At 47.3% G+C, this 20,850-nt stretch overlaps 1 protein-coding gene across 3 annotated transcripts in view; it reads left to right on the plus strand.

The window, feature by feature from the left end:
* The window catches only part of CD276 (CD276 molecule), a 45,346-nt gene that overhangs the window by 14,499 nt on the left and 9,997 nt on the right, over positions 1–20,850 (plus strand). For all 3 annotated transcript variants that reach the window (XM_035131439.3, XM_088656476.1, XM_088656475.1), the window contains 3 exons: positions 123–248; positions 5,969–6,319; positions 8,739–9,038. In XM_035131439.3, the coding sequence (XP_034987330.1) occupies positions 200–248; positions 5,969–6,319; positions 8,739–9,038 (700 nt within the window). In that variant the 5' untranslated portion in view covers positions 123–199. The remainder of the gene's footprint in view (positions 1–122; positions 249–5,968; positions 6,320–8,738; positions 9,039–20,850) is intronic.

Raw genomic sequence — 20,850 nt, forward strand, 5'->3', positions numbered from 1 at the left:
TGCATCACAGAGCGACAGGTTTGCCCTATCTTCTCTAGAAGTCCCTGAGGGTTATCAAAAGGAGCTGACTAATCCAGAGATGGAGTCGGCATTCATGCTTCCCCCCCTTTTTTTCCTCCTAGGAAGGTGTGAAGATTTGCTCTCACTAAAATTGCATCCCAGCGTTCTGGTCCGTAGGGGAACAAACATTGCAAGAAAGATGTGCTTCCGGTTGTGGATCGCTGGTCTTCTGCTGTCAGCTCTGGCTGGTAAGGGGTAGGGGTGCTTGTGGGTTGCAAGATTCTGTCCTGGATTCAGGGGCCTCTGATTTTCGGGAGTGAGACCCAGACCTTCACACATATTTCAAAATGTTTCCAGGATTTTGCAGGCTGGAAGAGAGGGGAAATTGAGGTTGTCTGACCATGCCCTGCTCTCTTTAGCCTTAGGCTTGTCCGCTGGCTCATAGGTGGCCAGGGATGAGAGAGTCTCTCATCTGAGACCCTGGCATAGGCAGGCATAGGCAAACTGCCCCTCCAGATGTTTTGGAACTACAATTCCCATCATCCCTAGCTAACAGGACCAGTGGTCAGGGATGATGGGAATTGTAGTCTCAAAACATCTGGAGGGCCGGAGTTTGGCTGCCAGTCAGAGTAAACAATACAGTGGCACCTTGGTTCTCAAACGCCGAAAACCTGGAAGTAAGTGTTCCGGTTTTCGAACGTTTTTCGGAAGCCGAATGTCTGATGTGGCTGTTGGCTATTGTTTCCGGGGCGCCTGCACCAATCGCCTTGGTTTTTGAACATTTCGGAAGTCAAACGGACTTCCGGAACAGATCAAGTTTGGCGCTTTTGTTTTTGCTATTTATTTTGCGTTTTTGTGACTGTGCGGAACCCTTTTCAGCTACTGATTGATTGATTGATTGATTGAGTGTGTGACTGCGGAAATGGATAAAAGCCCCCCATCCAAACAATGACCATCATCAGTGCAGGTAAGATTTTTATTATTATTATTTTTATCATCTGCTATACTCTCCTATTTATTTTATAGTGCAGTACATTGATATTGCTTTTTATTTTTTATTGCTTTTTTATGGATCAGTGATCTCATTAGATAGTAAAATCCATGTTAAATTGCTGTTTTAGGGGTTGTTTTTAAAAGTCTGGAATGGATTAATCCATTTTGCATTACTTTCTGTGGGAAAGTGCGCCTTGGTTTTGGAACGCTTTGGTTTTGGAATGGACTTCCGGAAGGGATTAAGTTTGAGAGCCGAGGTACCACTGTACTGGGTTCGGTGGCTCATGAGCCTGATTCAGTGCAAAATAGCTTCCTACATTAACTCAGGACTGAGGAACTCCAGGCAAAGGTACTAAGTGTGGCTTGCAGCCTTCTGCATGCAGAGGAGATGCTCTAACCACTCAGCAACAGCCCATGATCCCTCCCTCTTCTCCTTTCCCAGGTTGGAAAGGAATATTACACAGGGTTTTGCATGGAGCTGAATAGAAAGCTCAGAAAGCCCAAGGGGGAGCCCTCCTCACTGGAGTTTACGCTGGCTTGGGAGACACCTAGAGGCGGAGATTTAGGCGGAAGCAGGAGGGGCCGAGGGGACCCAGGTGGCGCTGTGGGTTAAATCACAGAGTCTAGGGCTTGCTGATCAGAAGGTCGACAGTTCGAATCCCTGCAACGGGGTGAGCTCCCATTGCTCGGTCCCAGCTCCTGCCCACCTAGCAGTTCGAAAGCACATCAAAGTGCAAGTTGATAAATAGGGACCGCTCAGGCGGGAAGGTAAACAGCGTTTCCGTGCGCTGCTCTGGTTCGCCAGAAGCAGCTTTGTCATGCTGGCCACATGACCCGGAAGCTGTCTGCGGACAAACGCTGGCTCCCTCGGCCTATAGAGCGAGATGAGCGCCGCAACCCCAGAGTTGGACAGGACTGGACCTGATGGTCAGGGGCCCCTTTACCTTTACCTTAGGAGGAGCCGAGAGCTAGTCTTGGCAACGTCCCCTGCATGCTCTCTGCTTGTGTGCTATTGTCTTGAACAGGCACCAGCAAACTTTTTCAGCAGGGGGCCAGTCCACTGTCCCTCAGACCTTGTGGGGGGGCGGGCAGACTATATTTTGAAAAAAGAGAGAGAGAGAATTCCTATGCCCCACAAATAACCCAGAAATGCATTTTAAATAAAAAGACACATTCTACTCATGTAAAAACATGCTGATTCCGGGACTGTCCGCGGGCCGGATTTAGAAGCTGATTGGGCCGCATCCAGCCCCCGGGCCTAAGTTTGGGGAACCCTGGTCTTGAATAAAAATCTGGCTTCCAGTCTCCAAGTCTCCGTTCTGACCCCTGACACTCAGGGGTAGAGCATCTGCTTTGCATGCAGAACGCCCCAGGTCCAATCCCTGGCATCTCCAGGTAGGGCTGGGGAGATGCTGCCAGTCAGTGCAGGCACCACTGAACTAGGTGGACCAGTGGTCTGAGTCTGCAGAAGGCAGCTTCTGATGTTCAGTTAACTGTATGACTGGGTTTTTGTGTAAATTTGGGATCTGTCCGGGATACACACACACACACACACACACACACACACACACACACACACACGAGTAGTCGTACTCTGCAATGATGTTCAGCCTGTGATTTTCTTTCATGACGCCCAGCACAGATAGACAATGCACCACTCAGGTTCCTTTTGCAGCGACTGGATTCATAAAATCAGAGCAAGGGTGACATCTAGTGTGCAAATGAAGGAATTTCCAGTCACCCTCTCCCCCCGCTGCATAATAAGGCAGCTCAGGGGAAGTCAAACTCGGAATTGCTTAGAAACAATAACAAGCCTGTTTAGTAATAAGCACTGTGGGTAGTCAGACGCCTGTGCTTCCTTACTCTCAACCCTGCTCACCAGGGGAACGGAAAAGGTTCCCCATGATTTCAGATTAAACAATCACTGTTTCTTTGAGAAATATTTCTGTATTTGGGTGTATTTGCATAGGCCGTTGCTTCTGAACTTACCACAGTTTTGCTGGAGAACATGCCTCTGCTCTGGTCACACAGTGCATGATTGAACTATGGAATTAATTATCACAAGGTGCATTATTTCCAATGCAGCAATATTGGTCTTTTGGCCGTGGTAAGGGCACAGAGAATCCATTTACGTTGTCCAGTTGTCAAATACCATATTGTGGGTATATAGCTCAAAATAAGAATATCCTCTGAAAATTTTAGCTTTTTCGCACAGTCATATTTATATAATCCACTACGTTCTCCCAAGACTTAGTAAGTGCAGGTCGTTGTAAAAACCTGTTTTAAAGAAGCATTATCCTTATTACATCTCCAATAAAATGCTGTCCTAGACAGTCCTGTTCTATACCAATGTAGTGGAGTCCAATAAATTCTAAAAATTGTGTTTTTGTTCTATAAGTTGTAATTTAAGGTCCATTGACACCTTTGCTATAGAAATTAAAACCATCGCCCATTGTCTAGGCAATCAAAGGTGGACAGATAAAGTATACATCCTTTGTATACCCACTTTTACCTCCGGCCCTGCCCACCCCAGCATGTGGCCCCCAAAAGGTTGCCCAGAAAGAAAAGCGTCCCTTGTTCTGAAAAAGGTTCCTAGCCTCTGCTGCAGTGCTCTTACTCAGGTGGCACAATTAGATGAATTCCCAGAGGAGAGCTCTGTTGGTTAGAGCATGGTGCTGATAATGCCAAGATTGCAGGTTCGATCCCCATATGGGACAGCTGCCTGTTCCTGCATTGCAGGGGGTTGGACTAGATGATCCCTAGGGTCCCTTCCAAGTCTGCAATTCTAGGATTCTAGGTCAGTGTATGGATTTTAACCGCAATGGCTGAATAGAGACTCTGTGTTCAAAGGCAGTGTACCAATGAATACCAGTTTCCCTGTGTGAGTGTGCATAGGTGGGATTTTTAGAGGACTCTGTTTGCCCCCTGTGGGATGGTAGGCTTGGGCAGGCCTTGCGTCTGACCCAGCAGAACTCTTTGTTAGTTTTTGTCTGACACTGTCCTTTTTTTAAGGCCTCCCCTCCATCTGGTACAGAAAAGAGAGGGCAGATATATCCTGCAAAAGAAACCTCGAGCCTTTGCTTGTTGCTGTCACCCGTACTTGATTGATGGAAGATGGCTGTGGGCTTTGCACCTGCAATTAATGCTATTGTCAGTGTCTAGTCCCCATGCTGGTTCATTTTTTTTAAAAAAATAATAATGATCAGGAATAAGTTGCAACACCTCCTGCTGGACAGCAGGGGGCAGCAGTGCTCCGCCATGGCTCCTGGCTCCTTTTGGTCCTAGTGCTGTCTTCTGGAGCCAAAAGGGTCATACCGTTTGCTCAGTATCAATGCAAGCAGGTCTTAGGCAGCCCAGATGATGGGCTTACTGGTGTGGTCCAATGGAATGCAGAGCAATGCATCTGGCAACAGCTTGGCTGCAGACGTTGCTGGAAGGAGGCGCATGAAGCGCCATCCGACTGTTTTAGGGACTCCCCTATGGATTTGTGTAGGTTTTAGTCCTTACCCTTTTCTTCTCCTGAAGATATCTCACCAAGCAGCGGAGGTTTAGGACCAGAGTTTTCCTTCTCCTAGATGGAGTACCTTTCCAGGTTCATGAGCCCTGTCTGCCCCTCATAGCTGCCAAGTCTCCCGTTTTCCCCGGGAAATCCCCGTTTTTCCAGCTGTTCCTAGTTGAAAAAACGGATTTCTTTTGTTTTCCCCCGGTTTATTCTGGCACGGCGGCCATTTTGGAACTGGGCAGAACATGCTCAGAAGCGACTTTTGATGCTGCTCTGCCCAGTTCCAAAATGGCTGCAGTGCGACTTCTGGCGCGGCGGCCATTTTGGAACTGGGCAAAGCAGCATCAAAAGTCACTTCTGAGCATGTTCCGCCCAGTTCCAAAATGGCGGCAGCGCTACTTCCGGTCTGCTATTTCCGGCCCGGTCCCTTATTTCTCTGACAGCAACTTGGCAGGTATGCTGCCCCTCACATCCCTCTACAGCATGTGCAGAAACTGCCTTCTTGACCATTGGACCCGCTATTGATCTTGTCCGCTTAATCCACTAGAGCAGGCACCCCCAAACTCGGCCCTCCAGATGTTTTGGGACTACACTTCCCTTCATCCCTGACCACTGGTCCTGTTAGCTAGGGCCGAGTTTGGGGGTGCCTGCACTAGAGCATGTCTTCGCATTCAGGAGAAGTCCCTATCTCACCAAGGGCTGGAGACCCATCAGCCACCCTTACCTGGTTTTGCCATCCAGTTGAAGCCGTTTCCTGGGTGTGGCCGCTGTCTCATGCTGACAGTTTCTGGAAGCCACAGGCAAGAGCTGAGTGCAGGGTGGGGACCAAAGATGGACAAACTACCCCAGAAGGAGCACAATTGGGCTCTTTTGCTCTCCTTTGCCCCTCACCCTGCCAAGCGAGAATAATAATAATAATAATAATGATAATAATTAATAATAATAATAATAATAATTTATTTATTTCCCCAGCCACTCTGGGCGGCTCACAACAGAATATTAAAAACACGATAAAACATCAAAGATTGAAAACTTTCCTAAACAGGGTTGCCTTCAGATGTCTTCTAAAAGTCAGATAGTTGCTTATTTCCTTGACATCTGATGGGTGTTCCACAGGGCGGGCACCACCACCAAGAAGGCCCTCTGCCTGGTTCCCTATAACCTCACTTCTCACAGGGAGGGAATCACCAGAAGGCCCTCGGAGCTGGACCTCAGCAGAACGATGGGGGTGAGGATGCTCCTTCGGGTACAACTTTGGCTTGCTGAGTGAGTGCAAGCTGCGGTTGGCACCCAACAGCAAACTCTGGTTTGCACAAACCAGGACGCAGCTAATACAGGCCATTCAGCCAAGAGAGGAGCGAGAGCATGAGGCTTGTTCCAGGGCTTGGTGTCGGTGTTTGTGTGACCTTCCCTTTTGCTGCCGAAATCTCACTGCTGTGTGCCTTCTCTCCCCGCTTGCCTCCTCGCAACCAGGAGCTGTAGAAATCGTGGTCCCCGACGACCCCGTGGTCACCCTCTTTGGCCGCGATGCGACTTTGTGCTGCTCCTTCTCCCCGGACGCCAATTTCAGCCTGGACGAGCTCAGCCTCATTTGGCAGCTGACGGACACCAAAAGGCTGGTGCACAGCTTTGTGGAAGGCAAGGACCAACTGGCCAACCAAGGCAGGAGCTACACCAACCGCACGGCTCTCTTCTACGACCAGCTGCCCAGGGGAAATGTCTCTCTGCTGCTGCGCCGCGTCCGGATTGCGGACGAGGGAAGCTTCACGTGCTTCGTCAAAGTCCAGGGCTACAGCAGCGCGGCCGTCACACTGCAGGTGGCAGGTGAGAGGGAGGGCACCAGGGCTCCCCAGGGGCCGTGGCGGCTCCTGGGGAAAGTCCCTTCTCCATTGGCCTCCCTCCCTCAGGGAGTCCATAGGCCAGGGGTTCTCAAGCTTTCCCCCCCAGGGACACCCTTTCAGAATAAAAATTTGCTCATGGCGCACCAACATTTTCATCAATAAGAAATGCATTGTAAAACAAGCAGGAACAGCCCCTAGCAGTGCTTGATTTGTAACACAGAACACAACTACTTTATAATATGATCACAGGACATCTAGAAAGTTTAAAACCATGCAGCTACATAATAATAATAATAATTTATTATTTATACCCGACCCAGGTGGTGCTGTGGGTTAAACCACAGAGCCTAGGGCTTGCTGATCAGAAGGTCGGCGGTTCGAATCCCTGCAACGGGGTGAGCTCCCGTTGCTCAGTCCCAGCTCCTGCCCACCTAGCAGTTCGAAAGCACATCAAAGTGCAAGTAGATAAATAGGGGCCGCTCCATCGGGAAGGTAAACAGCGTTTCCGTGCGCTGCTCTGGTTCGCCAGAAGCAGCTTTGTCATGCTGGCCACATGACCCGGAAGCTGTCTGCGGACAAACGCCAGCTCCCTCGGCCTATAGAGCGAGATGAGCGCCGCAACCCCAGAGTCAGACATGACTGGACCTGATGGTCAGGGGCCCATTTACCTTTACCATATTCTGCAAATAAAAAATAATATTTTGATACTATACTGTACTATGCCCAGTATACCTGAAGGAGCGTCTCCACCCCCATCGTTCAGCCTGGACACTGAGGTCCAGCACCGAGGGCCTTCTGGCAGTTCCTTCACTTTGAGAAGTGAGGTTACAGGGAACCAGGCAGAGGGCCGTCTTGGTAGTGGTACCCGCCCTGTGGAATGCCCTCCCATCAGATGTCAAGGAAATAAACAACTATCTGACTTTTAGATGTCATCTGAAGGCAGCCTTGTTTAGGGAAGTTTTTAATGTTTGATGTTAGATCATGTTTTTAATACTCTGTTGGGAGCTGCCCAGAGTGGCTGAGGAAACCCAGCCAGATGGGCGGGGTAAAAATAATAAATTATTACTATTATTATTATTATGCTAAACCACACTGAAATGTTTAAATGTTGATTGTCCTGGAATCTTTCTGCCACACTTGCCACCCTCTCCTGCCACACCCCCTGGACTGATTGTAAGTCAAAAGGAAGGCAGTTCTGGTGGGGCTGTGCCCAATTTGCCCAAACAGACCAGCCTCTACTGGTTAGAGCATTCGACCAGGATCTGGGAGATCAGGGTTGAAATCTCCACTCAGCCATGAAGCTCACTGGGTCATCTTTCTACTCTTAAATTCAATGCTCCACATTTTGAAGCAATTTGTGATTACAGGGATATTGTCAGGGACTGGGCAGAGGAGGAATGGTGGAGACCACCTCCCCATCCTGACCCTTCCAGGGAGGAGAAAGCGGAAGACAGGATAGATTTCCAACAGGGGTTTGGGGGAGGACACAGCTCAGAGGCAGATGAGGGGGAAAGCTGGGAAATCATGGGAGAGACGGAACAACACCCAGCTGAAACATCATTAGAAAGCATTCCAGACCCTCTATCTCCCAGAACCTGGCGAGCCTTAAAAGTAGGAGAGCAAAGAGCTCAAAGACAGGGGGCATGTAGCAGCACCTGTAGAAGTGATGAATGAGGAAGTGGGAGAGACAAGGGTGGAAATTCACTCAGGACAAAACCATTATCCAAGAGGCTGGGTTCTATAGCCTCTCTCTGTAAAGACTGAAATAAAAAAGGACGGTAAGAAACTTTCCCTTGTCCTTATCCTTTCCTGGGCAGTCAGCCAGGAGCCGCTGACAGCATCCCGACAGGTACACCATGCACTTTGAGAACCATTGCTAGAGGCTGAGTCTTGGTCCCCCTTCCCCATCTTGCATTTAGTCCCTTACACTTCTTCATCAATTTGCAATTCTTTAAACAGAAAAAAGATCATAAAGATTCCTTAGCATTCCAGTTAAATTTCTTTGCTAATACAGTGGTACCTCTGCTTACGAGTAACACTACTTACGAATGTTTCTACTTATGAACAGAGCTCCGTCCGCCATCTTGGATGCGGTTTAGATAGGATATTTTCTACTTACAAATTTTTAGATAGGGTTGCTTCTACTTACGAATTTTTTCTCCCAATGCATTCCTATGGGATTCAACTTACAATTTTTTTCGACTTACAAATGTGTGTTCGGAACGCATTAAATTCGTAAGTAGAGGTACCACTGTATATGCATTTTTTGCAAGCAATATAATGCATTTAGTATAATGTGAGGTTTTTTTTAATGTTACCTTTGTTAATATATGATAAGGGATGTACTTACTAAATTTGCGGGCTGAGCAGCATTCCACCTCCTCCTCCTCCTCATCTTCCAGCTTTCTACTCTAAGCCCAACTTGAACCTGGAGCCCAACAAGAAGAACCTGAAGCCAGGAGATCCGGTCACTTTGATGTGCCACACCTTTTCCGGCTACCCTGAGGCGACGGTGCTGTGGCAAGATGGCCGTGGCAACAACCTAACGGAGAACATCACCACCTCCCAGGTGGCCAACGAGGAAGGCCTCTTCGACGTGCAGAGCATCCTGCGGGTGGTGCTGGAGCCCGACAGCACCTACAGTTGCTTAGTGAGGAACCCTTTGCTGCGGCAGGAGACCCACGCCTCCGTCACCATCACAGGTCAGCTCTGGCAGCCCGGGTGGGGTGGGAGCAGGGAGGGAAGAATGCGGCGGTGTGAGAAAGGTCTGGCTGTTGCTCAGGACGGCCATAGGATCAAGACCGGGTGGGGAAAGGGAAGCAAAGAACGTCGAATTCTAAAGTTGGAAGGGGGGCCTCTTGCCGACCCTCTGCAATGCAGGAATCCCAGCTCAGGAATTCCTGACAGATGGCCTTCCAACCACTGCTTAAAAACTTCCAGTGAAGGTTTTCTGTGTGTGTGTTTGTGTGTATAGTCTTCTCTTTTTTTAATTTAAATTTAAAATACATGTACACAATTTAAAATACACATTTTACATCCTTAAAATATCTGTGACTTCCCTTCTTCTCTTTCCATGGTTCTTTTTACATATCATAAATCCCTGCATATTTTACAAAAAAACTATACCATTCAGTATTCCATCATTATATCCACCAAAACTTATTTACACTGTTGAATTGATCTTAATGCTGCCAGCGTTTTCAGCTGGACACGATTATTTCCCATATATTCAATAAACGTTTTCCAATCTTCTTCAATTCACTTTCAATATACCAGTAATATTATTATTTTTACATTTGGACTTCCCATCCTTAGATCCGTGATGTTCCCGTTGTTTTCCTTTATCTGCTGCCACAGCTGCCATTTATTGTATTATAACTTATGTGACAGTCATTTATTCGTTCTCCTTCCTATTATTCAAATCCTGCTTGTGATTACATTTGAGTATAGTTTCCCCCCTCACATAGTCTGAAAAGAACCTCCACCAAAGTTCTCATCTTTCTGATCTCTTATTTTTGCCCTCAGCTTCGCCATATCTGCAGAGCCTATTATCTTTCACTTTAAAACCCATTCTTCTTTTGTTGGGGCTTTAGAAACCTCCAATGAATGAGCTTCAAAAGCTTCAATGAAGGACAGCCCACTAGCTTCCGAGGGAGTCAGTTCCACTGTTGGACAGCTCTTATTGTCAGAAAGTTCTTCCTAATGTTTCGTTGGTTAGTGGTCCATGTAGTCTAGCGCCCTGTTTGGATAGACAGGTGTTTGTAGAGAAACTAGCCAAATCTCCAAACATAAAATTTATAGCAATTAGAATCATAGAATCATAGAGTTGGAAGAGACCACAAGGGCCATCCAGTCCAACCCCCTGCCAAGCAGGAAACACCACCAAAGCATTCTTGACATATGCCTGTCAAGCCTCTGCTTAAAGACCTCCAAAGAAGGAGACTCCACCACACTCCTTGGTAGCAAATTCCACTGCCGAACAGCTCTTACTGTCAGGAAGTTCTTCCTAATGTTTAGGTGGAATCTTCTTTCTTGTAGTTTGAATCCATTGCTCCGTGTCCGCTTCTCTGGAGCAGCAGAAAACAACCTTTCTCCCTCCTCCATATGACATCCTTTCATATATTTGAACATGACTATCATATCACCCCTTAACCTTCTCTTCTCCAGGCTAAACATACCCAGCTCCCTAAGCCGTTCCTCATAAGGCATTGTTTCCAGGCCTTTGACCATTTTGGTTGCCCTCCTCTGGACACTATTGCTCTGCATAGTTCTGTCTCTGCCCCTATCCACTGCCTGCTTGTGGCCCCTGGAAGGTTATCTAGAAGATAGTGTGGCCCCTGGACTGAAAAAGTTCCCCCACCCCAACTTTCACCCTGACTTGGATTTGAAAGCTGAAGAAGTGACCTCTCTCCCTGACTCCCTTCCTTGTACGTGGGCACGGGAGGGATTTTTTAAAGGTTTTTTTTGTGTGTGTTCCCTCCCATGATCCAGGACAGAATTTCTGAACAGGTCCCTGTTGCCTGATCCAAGCCCTTGTTGATCTGCATTTTTTGGGCTGCGGTTAACTCGGTGCTCGAAATATCCTGGCTGGCTGTCGGCAGGCACTCGGGAGCGGATGTTTAATGGCTCTTGCAGGGCTCTGGGATGCTGCTGCTACTGCCTAGTGACAAGCTCCAGGAATAAGAGCATGGGAGAGGCAGACGCCGAAACAACTCATAAATAACGGCGGCAGGGACACTTTATTAAGCGCTGTTTATTGTACAGGACGCTCCTTCGGCAGGGCTGCTTCTCTGGCCATTAATGTCTTGATTCTGTGTAAGAGTTTTCGGTGCTGTTTATTCCAGCCAGCCTTAGTGGGGAGGGAGGCTCCTAGAACCTTTGCAGTGAAAGGGATGGCTTGAGGTTGGGAGAAAGTGGAGAGGAGAAAGTACCTCGTAGTACTGGACCAAACACTGTCATCCAGATGCATATTGTCACGGTCCGGTCGGCAGGCGGTTGAAGCCCTGGCTGAGGACATCAGGACCAGAGGCAAGATGGTGATGTAGAAGCAGGAACAGGTGCAGGGCTGAGGGTCCAGCAGCAGGCAGTCGCAGGGTCAAGGAGCAAGGCAGAGGCGAAGGTCTGGGAGTCAAGGAGCAAGGCATCGGCAAGGCAAAGGTCCAAGGGTCGAGGATCAAGGTGTCAGCAAGGCAAGGGTCCAAGGGTCAAGGATCAAGGCGTCGGCAAGGCAAGGGTCCAAGAAGCGAGAGGCCACAGGCAACCAGGCAAGGATAGCGTTGCTGTGGCAAAGAGCTGAAGGGAAATGCTGAGCTTTTATCCCTCCCAGCTCCTGCCACCAGGTGCAGTGAGGTATCAAGTGGCCTCACCTGAGTGACCACTCCTTGCCTCTCCAGCACAAGCTGAGGCAGGCCCCAGTCCTGCAAAGCACTACAGGCCCCAGAGCCTGACTCCTGCCCATACTCTTGACACATATGGAAGAAGTGGACTTTCCATTCTTCTCGTCCCTAACCCTTGGCTTTGCTGGCTTGGGCAGACAGAAGTCGGAATCCATCTGTAGACCTGGGCGATATGCTGGTAAATTGTCTGAAACTGGTATGGTGTTCATGTCATGATACCAGTTTCAGACATTTTTGAGCTGGCAGTGCATCGTGGTGGCTGGGGAGCTGTGATGTATTCCCAACTCAAATTGCCTGCAGATGGCAAAGGCGCAGGGAGGCAGGCAGAGGTGCGAGCCAGGGAGGTATGGGGGCTTGCTCAGCAGGGCTGGGCGATGTATCTTGGCTGCTTCTTCTTCCCCTAAGGTGCGGTGGGAGAAGCAGCTAAGATACATCGCAGATGTCACAACATTTTAGCATATCTCAGTATGCAGAGGGCCTTCTCGGTAGTGGCGCCCGCCCTGTGGAACGCCCTCCCATCAGATGTCAAAGAGAAAAACAGCTACCAGATTTTTAGAAGACATCTGAAGGCAGCCCTGTTTAGGGAGGCTTTTAATGTTTAATAAAGTTTTTTATTTCATTTTTCTGTTGGAAGCTGCTCAGAGTGGCTGGGGAAACCCAGCCAGATGGGCGGGGTATAAATAAATTATTATTATTATTTAGCTGCTGGTATATTGATGCTGAAAACCAGATATCGCCCAGCCCAACCATCTGAAGGACCATGGATTTCTCACCACTGGTGGACAAGGAACTAATGTGTGTGCCCACTGCTCGTTGCCTTTAGTCCAGCCAGAACACTGGACCTAAGGCAGCTGCCTCACTTTGTCTAATGATAGAGCTGGCCCTGCTTTGAGAGCTGGTGGGAGGGAGCAGAATTTCAGAAACTGAGCATGACCACTGAGAAGGCCCTCTCCTTAACCCTTGTCCCCACCCTGTTTTTTGTGGTTCTGCCAACCTCTGAATTGCCTCAAGGATGTTGATAAACCACCACCCCTTCCACCAGACTATTTCTTACCAGTCTTGAGTTTATATATATCTATATAGATATATAAAAGATTTCTTGGTTTACAAATTATCAGTCTTGTTTTGACTACAGCCCTGTTGGCACTCACTCCTGGTGATTGCCATACCTGCCAAGTTGCTGTCAGAGAAATAAGGGACCGGGCCAGAAATAGCAGACCGGAAGTAGCGCTGCCACCATTTTGGAACTGAGTGGAGCATGCTCAGAAGTAACTTTTGATGCTGCTTTTCCCAGTTCCAAAATGGCCGCCGCGCCAGAATAAACCGGGAAAAAACAAAAAAAATCCATTTTCCAGCTAGGAACAGCTGGAAAAACGGGGATTTCCCGGGGGAAACGGGAGACTTGGCAGCTATGGCGATTGCTGTTAGAAGGACTGATGGGCAGGACTTTGAATTGTGCATCATCATCATCATCAATTGAATTTGCTAGTCGCAAATTGTATTTGCTACCGGGTAGTTGCAAATTGAATTTGCTATTTTGTCCAGGGCAACCCAAAGTGACTTCCAACCAACCAAACGACACCCCCCCCCCAACCGCCACATAAATACATTAAAACCAAGATGAGAAAGGAATACTTTAAGCAGACCCTGTCCCCTTCAAAAAGCCCACAGATGTCAAAGCCTGGTTATAAAGGAAAGCTTTTGCCTGGTGCCTAAATATATATATATATATATATATATATATATATATATATATATATATATATAAAGACGGCTCCAGGCGAGCCTCCCTGGGGAGAGCATTCCACAAACAGGGAGCCACTGCAGAAAAGGCCCGTTCTCATGTTGCCACCCTCTGGACCTCTCGTGGAGGAGGCACATGAAAAAGAGCCTCAGATGACAATTGAAGGGTCCTAGTTGGTTCAGATGGAGAAGAGGTGGTCCTGAAATGGATTAGAGGCCAGCAAAGCTGTTGCATGTTGTTGGCTGCATGGAATTATCCCAGGAGTTCAGAATTTCCAAAAGAGAGCAGGGGCGTACCCAGGATCAGAACTAGGGGGGGGGGGCAAGCCATGGGGACCATGCCAAGGGATCCCCGGCTGCGCTCGCTGCTCTCCGGCAACCTCCTCGCCTCTCCTCCCAGTGGCGGAGAGGAGGAGCGAGAAGAGGCTCTTTGGCTGCCTCTCTGGAACTCGCTCAAGGGCTGCTGGCTGCGCGCTCGCCCTCCCGCTCGCTGATTGGGCAAAGGGGTGCTTCTCCCAGAAACTGGCCCCTCTCCAAGGGCGGAAGGGGAGCTGGCGCCCCGCTCCAGGTGTGAGGGGTGCAGGAGGCACCGGGCCAGCAGAGCGGAGCTGCTTTGCGCTCGCTGCGGCGGCGGCGGCGAAGCTCAGCGTTGAGGGAAACGCGCCTGCCTTCTCTCCGCAAAACTCGCTGGCAAAACTCCTCCCCCCAATCTGCCGCGCGTTTACAAGAGCTCAAGCGGCTCCCTCTGAGGATTCCCTTTCCCTTCTGGGTGGCTGTGTCGCCGGCGGGATGCCTGCCTTCCTCGCTCGGCTGCTGCCTGTTTCATCACTTTATAACTGTTTAATTTTTTGCTTCTGGGGAGGGCAGCTGCCCCCCCTGCCCCATGCTGGGTATGCCCATGAAAGAGAGGCTTTCCCCTCTGGCCCCATTAGCACAGCATATGGAGGCGCTATGCACCAGCTTGAGGATGATTCCTGAATCTTGCTGCAATCGCCGCTGAGACTCACTCTCTTCTTCCCCCCTCTTGACAAATAAAACTTGTAAGTTCTGAGAGACAGGGGCCTGTCTCTTTTGCTTAGGCCGAGCATTCTGTGCATTGATGCTCTCTCTATTCCCAACCTAGTGCCTTCCATATGTTAACTGAGCTACAACCTCCTATCATCCCTGACTGTTGTCCGTGCCACTTGGGGCTGATGGGAGTTGAAATCCAACAATACTCAGATGGCACCAGCTTGGGGGAGTCTGCCTTTTTAAATAAAATATTTTTATTAAAGATTTCTTGAATTACAAAGGTGTCTGCAGTGTCACTCATATTTTAACATGTATCATTTTTGCAAATCCGTTTCATTTGTTAAGACACTAATAAGAAAGAGGGAAAACGAGGTAAATAGGGGATGGGAGGGTGGATGGGGGTGAGAGTAGGTGACGATGTTTCTGTTTTGCTTAATATATGTAGGTCAGCTTTGTTTGTGTTTGTACTCCTTTATTCGCTTGTGTTCTTTTTTTTTAAAATAGTTTTTATTGTTTAAAATCAACAAAGCAACAAATACACACTTACATATAAAAAGGAATAATAAGGTGGGGAGAATAATAAGGGAGGGGAAAAAGAATCAGCGATACAATGAAAAAGATCGATAAAAAAAAAGAAGAAAAAAGAAAAAAAAGAAAGAAAAAAGAGGGCAAAAGAAACCCTTATTCTTCCAATATTTCGTCAAAACTTATCCTCACAGGTTTACAGAACAAATAAGAATACAAAACAAATACACTCATCACATCTACATATAGATACTTCCTGTCCCTTTTGTTGCACACTTTTCTATATCCTATGTTTCACAGGCTTATATTAATAATATCTCTTTTTTCTCCTCATTATTATTCTAATCCTTTCTGTTTCTCTCAAGCATCATTCAATGTCCATGAGTAGAGAGCTATTTGGGTAATATGTTTTAAGATAGTTCTTATACACTCTCCACTCTTTCACTGTCTTTTGTACGGGTATATCTCTCATTGAATCTGTCAACCATGCCATCCTAATATAGTTTAACATTTGTGTTTGCCAGTCTATTACTGTGGGCAGCGTCTCGCTCTTCCAATTTTTAGCTACCAAAATTCTAGCAGCGGTCACAGCGTATAGGCATAAAGATCTTATTTCCTTATTTATTTCCGATGGTAGGATATTTAAAAGGAACATTTCAGGCATTTTTTTAAATGTTATTTTAAACATTTTCTTTAGTTCTTCATATATCTTGTTCCAGTATTCTTTTATGTTTTTGCAGGACCACCACATGTGGTAGTATGTGCCATCTTCTTTCTTTCTTTTCTTTCTTCGCTTGTGTTCTTTTGATGGTGAGAGAGATTTGGGTTGGCCAAGGATGTAGTTGTTCATTTGTGATTGGCTATGATGGTCTTTGTTTTCATGTGTGAGTGGGGTGGGCGGGTATTTTTGGGTTAGGTTAGCCATACTGATTTGCATGCTGGTGGTAAATTTTTGTCATTATCTTGCTGGGCTGCGTGTGTGATAAAGGGGAACCATACCGGGGTGAAGGCGTCCTCTTCTACCGTATTTGTCCCCGTGTCAGTTTCAGCTTGTGGGTTAGTTTTTCTAGTAAGGCTGTTTCCCATACTACTGCCTTCTATAAGTGATAGAATCATAGAATTGTAGCTTTGGACCCCTGAGGGTCGTCCAGCCCCCTACAATGCAGGAATCTCAGCCAAAGCATCCACGACGGATCACCATCCAGCCTCTGTTTTAAAACCTCAAAGGAAGGAGATTTCACAACCTCTGGTGGGCTCAGATCAACTCCTTGGCTCAGATCACAGCCGACTGCTTAGTATAGAGCATCTTGGATTTTAGACGGATGTTATAAAGCTTTCCAGAGGCCAAACATCCCTGTGCTTGTCTTCTCTTCTAAAAAGGGTCTCCTTTATAATATTGCCCTGTGCTAAACCTTATTGGGTTTCAGGTTTGGATCAATATGGCAGTTCAGTCCTGCCTATGTTTGCTTAGAACAGCCTTCCCCCAACTTTTGACGACAACTCCCACCTTCCTTGACTGTTGGCCATACATGGGAGTTGGAGTCAAAAACATCTGGAGGGTCTGGTTGGGGAAGTAGGTCTTACAGTTTTCCGGGTAAATATGTTTAGGATTGCAGTTTTTGCAATAGGAAACATGGATCGGTGGGATTTACTCAATTAATATATAGGATTGCAGCCTTAGATCTTTGACGGAAGTTCGATCTCCCTGTGAAATCCTGTTCACATGACTTTTCCCTGGTTCTTCCATGTGGCTTCCAGTTGTCGTCACGCCACCTCAACTTTTATAGACACCCTGAAGCTCTTTGTAACCTTGTTCACTTGCAGGTAACATTAATTAGTGTTTAATTATCCTTGGCACAGCAATTGCTGGCTTGTGAAGGAGGGTCCCTCAAGGAACATAAACCTTTTGGCTAAATGCATGGTGCCACTTGAATGGCGATGGAGAATGGCTGGGCCTCGCTACACCTGGCAAAACACCTTGGGTGCAGCCTAAACAGTATGGCAGCCATGCCTGTTGAAGAGATGCTTATGGTAGCCCTGCATCGCAAAGGTGCAATTGTGTGTGTATGTGTATGCGTCTGTTTGCATTTGTGCTGGAGCTCTATATGAAATTCTGCACCTCTCACATTCTGCAACCTGAAAACTCCAATTCTGCGATGGGAATACATTTTACATAAATTTAGCAGCATCACAGATTTGTTTAATCTCTGTGTTGTTGTTTTTTTAAAAAAATAGTTTTACTGTGGTTTTTAGTTTAGCTGCCTTCTAAATATCTGAACCAGGAGATGGTTGGGCTGAAAACCCTCATATCTGAACCACGGCCTGCCCTAAGGGCTGCTGGTGAAAAAGGAATAGCACTCTGCACATGTTTAAAGGCATTTCCTTCTTCTTTTTTGCCTTTAATTTTATTTTACAAAAGTGCCAAATATACCTTGGCAAACACACCAAAACACCAGGATACTCTCAGAACAATATATGTGCACGTGAGATGGATGGATTGTATTTTGCCCTTGTATCTATCGATGGACACCAGAAATCTTCAGCCCTATTTGAAAGGTATACCTTGGTGCAAGACCAATGCTTGGTGCAAGATCAATGAGTAGCCATGCCCTGAACACCAGATGTGTTCACTAGCCTTCTCCCTAGCACCCACCCCTTATTTGTGGACACCAGTGGGTAGGGCTAATCTGCACTTTTGAATAGGAGAGAGGTGGCAAACCTTTTATTTTTTTATCATGAAGGCCACGCTTCCTTCTGAGTGTGCCAGTGGTGTGAGAGGCAAAAGTGGGCAGAGACATGCATCTAAATTCAACATCTCTAAAACAGGCTGGCTTCTACTTGTGCACTGCTCTCTGTCTCTCCCCATCCTGACAAGCAAGAGGCAACATCATAGTTCCAGGACATGTTCCAGCCAGGCAAGAACATTCCAGGAGGATGCAAAGCAGGGCTGGAGCGGTATAGCCTGGGGAGAGTCTGGAGGACCCAAAACAGGACGGCTGCACTCGGTGGAAATATGGATGCATATGAGTTTGCACAGTTCCAATCCTTTTTCCCTCGCCCTCTTCTTGGCATACACGGAATTGCTGTCTTTGCAGGAGATTGGTCCTGTTTTAAAGTGCCTTTAGCCGAGACTCCCTTCCCTAGCAAAGTGTGACAATCAGCATCTATTTGAATTTATTAGCATAATTATTTAAAGGTTAATGAAGTGTTTTATGGGGTAATTTCAACCTGCTGTTTCCTCGCCTCCCCTGGTGTATCCGCTGGCCCCGTAGAAAGGCAGCGATTGGAAGCACCCGCTCACATCGCTTGGCCCCTGACTCCCACAATCTGAGCGGACCGTTGTCATTCCGTCAGCTCTTATTATTGGGCGGGGGATTTTGGCTCCTGCAATTGTGCAAAAGTACACGACTGACTCCAGTTTTGCAGGGCGGTGTCCCTTTATTCTCCACTTCTCCAGCTGATTGTGCTTCTCCCACCCCAGCAGCCCTTTAATGAAACTTAAGAAGCACATTCTTCAAAATTCTGGACATCGCCATCTGTGTGCAAAGCTTCTCTCTTCCATTTGCGCCATTTGAATTTGCTTGATTTCTCCTGCTCTGGAGGGTAGGACTCAAACCAATGGCTTTAAGTTACGAGAAAGGAGATTCTGACTAAACACCAGGAAGAACTTTCTGGCGGTAAGAGCTGTTTGACAGCGGAATGGTCTCCTTCGGGAGACTGTGGACTCTCCTTCCCTGGAGGTTTTTAAGCAGAGGTTGGATGGCCACCTGTCATGGATGCTTTAGCTGAGTTTCCTGCGTTGCAGGGGGTTGGACTAGATGACCCTTGGGGTCCCTTCCAACTCTACGATTCTATGATTCTACCCCCACCTTTCTCCCAAGAACCTCAAGGTGAGTTATAGTTCTTTCCCACCCACCCCTCTCAACAACCCTGTAAGGTGGGTTAGGCTGGGTGAGAGAGCCCATGGTGAATGTTGATGGTTGGGCAAGAATGTTTCCCAGGTCCCAGGACCTGGTGCAAATATCATTGTTAAATGTGGGGTGATTGCAGGCTGGACAGCGCCCGCCACCCCACTACCTGGGGATGAATGGGCAAAGTGAGAAAAATAGAACCAGGGCTGCACATAGGCGCCAACTCCCAGATTGAAAAATCCGGGATCGGCAGCAGCGCGGCACCGGAAGTTGCGCTGCGGCCATTTTGGAACTGGGCAGAGCAGCACCAGAAGTTGCTTCTACGCATGCTCTGCCCATTTCCAAAATGGCCGCAGTGCCGGAAGTCGTGCTGCGGCCATTTTGGAACTGGGCAGAGCAACACCAGAAGTTGCTTCTACGCATGCACTGCCCATTTCCAAAATGGCAGCAGCGCCAGAAATTGCTTCTGCACATGTCCAGAGACTCCAGACATGCACAGAAGGAGCCTCCCCGGGCTGGTAAGAATCTGGGGGATTTACGGGTTTTTTTTAAATCCGGGCTGCCAGCGGGAAACGGCTGGAAAAACGGGGGTTTCCCAGGGAATACGGGAGGCTTGGCAGCTATAGGGCTGCAATATCCTCTTCCCCCAATCCTCCAAATGCTTGCTACCCTGACCTACACCAGAGTGACACCAGAATTATCAGGCCGGACAGTGACTTCTATAGTCTTCAACTTGCTCAGTTAGTTTCAATATACTGTACTTTTCAGTGTATAAGACTTACGTTTTTTTTCTTTAAAAATCATGCTAAAAATGGGGGATCGTCCTATACATGGGTAGTGCGTAGGCTGGACGTTTGATTGGTTGCTGCCAAGGCTGTCAGCAGCTGTTGTGCGTGTTATTGGTTGCTGCGTCAATGGGTGGTGTTGATTGGCTGACACTCCTGCAGTTGGGCGGGCGATTGGCAGCTTCTGCCAATGATGGGACAGACGGGAGGCGGACTTATTGACGCTGGGTGATATTCCACAAAAAAAGCTGAACAACTCTGTGCCCTCTCCCCCCAGTTTATTAAATTTGAATCCCCACAAACATGGCAGCGTCTTATAGACGGAAAAGTACGGTAGTTTCATCTTGCTAAGTTGAAATACCTGGCAGGATTTGTGGGCTTCTCAGGCGATGGCTGTGTTTGAAAATGAGGGTGGCAGAAAACAGGGGGACATCCCGCAAAAGATGTTGGGCACAATATTGAATATGACGCGTGGTTGAAATTGTGGAATCAAACACTGAAGTTTACAGCATGTACTGCTTTGAAAGAGAATGTTCTGAAGATGATGTATAGATGGTATTTAACACCAGTAAAACTGGCTAAGATGTATAGAATGAGTAGTAAAATTTGCTGGAAATGCAAAGAAAAAGATGGTGAATTTTATCATATGTGGTGGACATGCGATAGAGTTAAAAGATTTTGGGAAATGATATATAATGAACTGAAAAAGATTTTTAAATATACCTTTCCCAAAAAACCAGAGGCATTCTTGTTAGGAATTATGGGAGGAGAGATTGCGAAAGAAGATCAAATACTGTTTATGTATGCGACAACCGCGGCTAGGACTTTGTTGGCCCAAAAATGGAAAAACCAGGAAATACCAACGATTGATGAGTGGCAGATGAAACTGATAGACTATGCTGAATCAGCAAAACTGACATACAGGATCCGAAACCAGGGAGAGACAAAGTTCCGAAAAGACTGGAGTAAATTTGTGGACTATATGGAGAAAAACTGTAGAAGTTTAAAAACACTCGCAGGACTGAAATAAATCCTACGAATTGACTGAAGTAAGGACAATGGTAAACTGCGAGACAGGAGTAAATAAGAAAACCGCGAGAAGCAAATTGAGATGGGTGAATTTAAGATGAATTGTGTTAAAAA

Source organism: Zootoca vivipara, chromosome 13 (genome assembly GCF_965207765.1).
Source record: "Zootoca vivipara chromosome 13, rZooViv2.hap1.1, whole genome shotgun sequence".
NCBI classification, from domain to species: domain Eukaryota; kingdom Metazoa; phylum Chordata; class Lepidosauria; order Squamata; family Lacertidae; genus Zootoca; species Zootoca vivipara.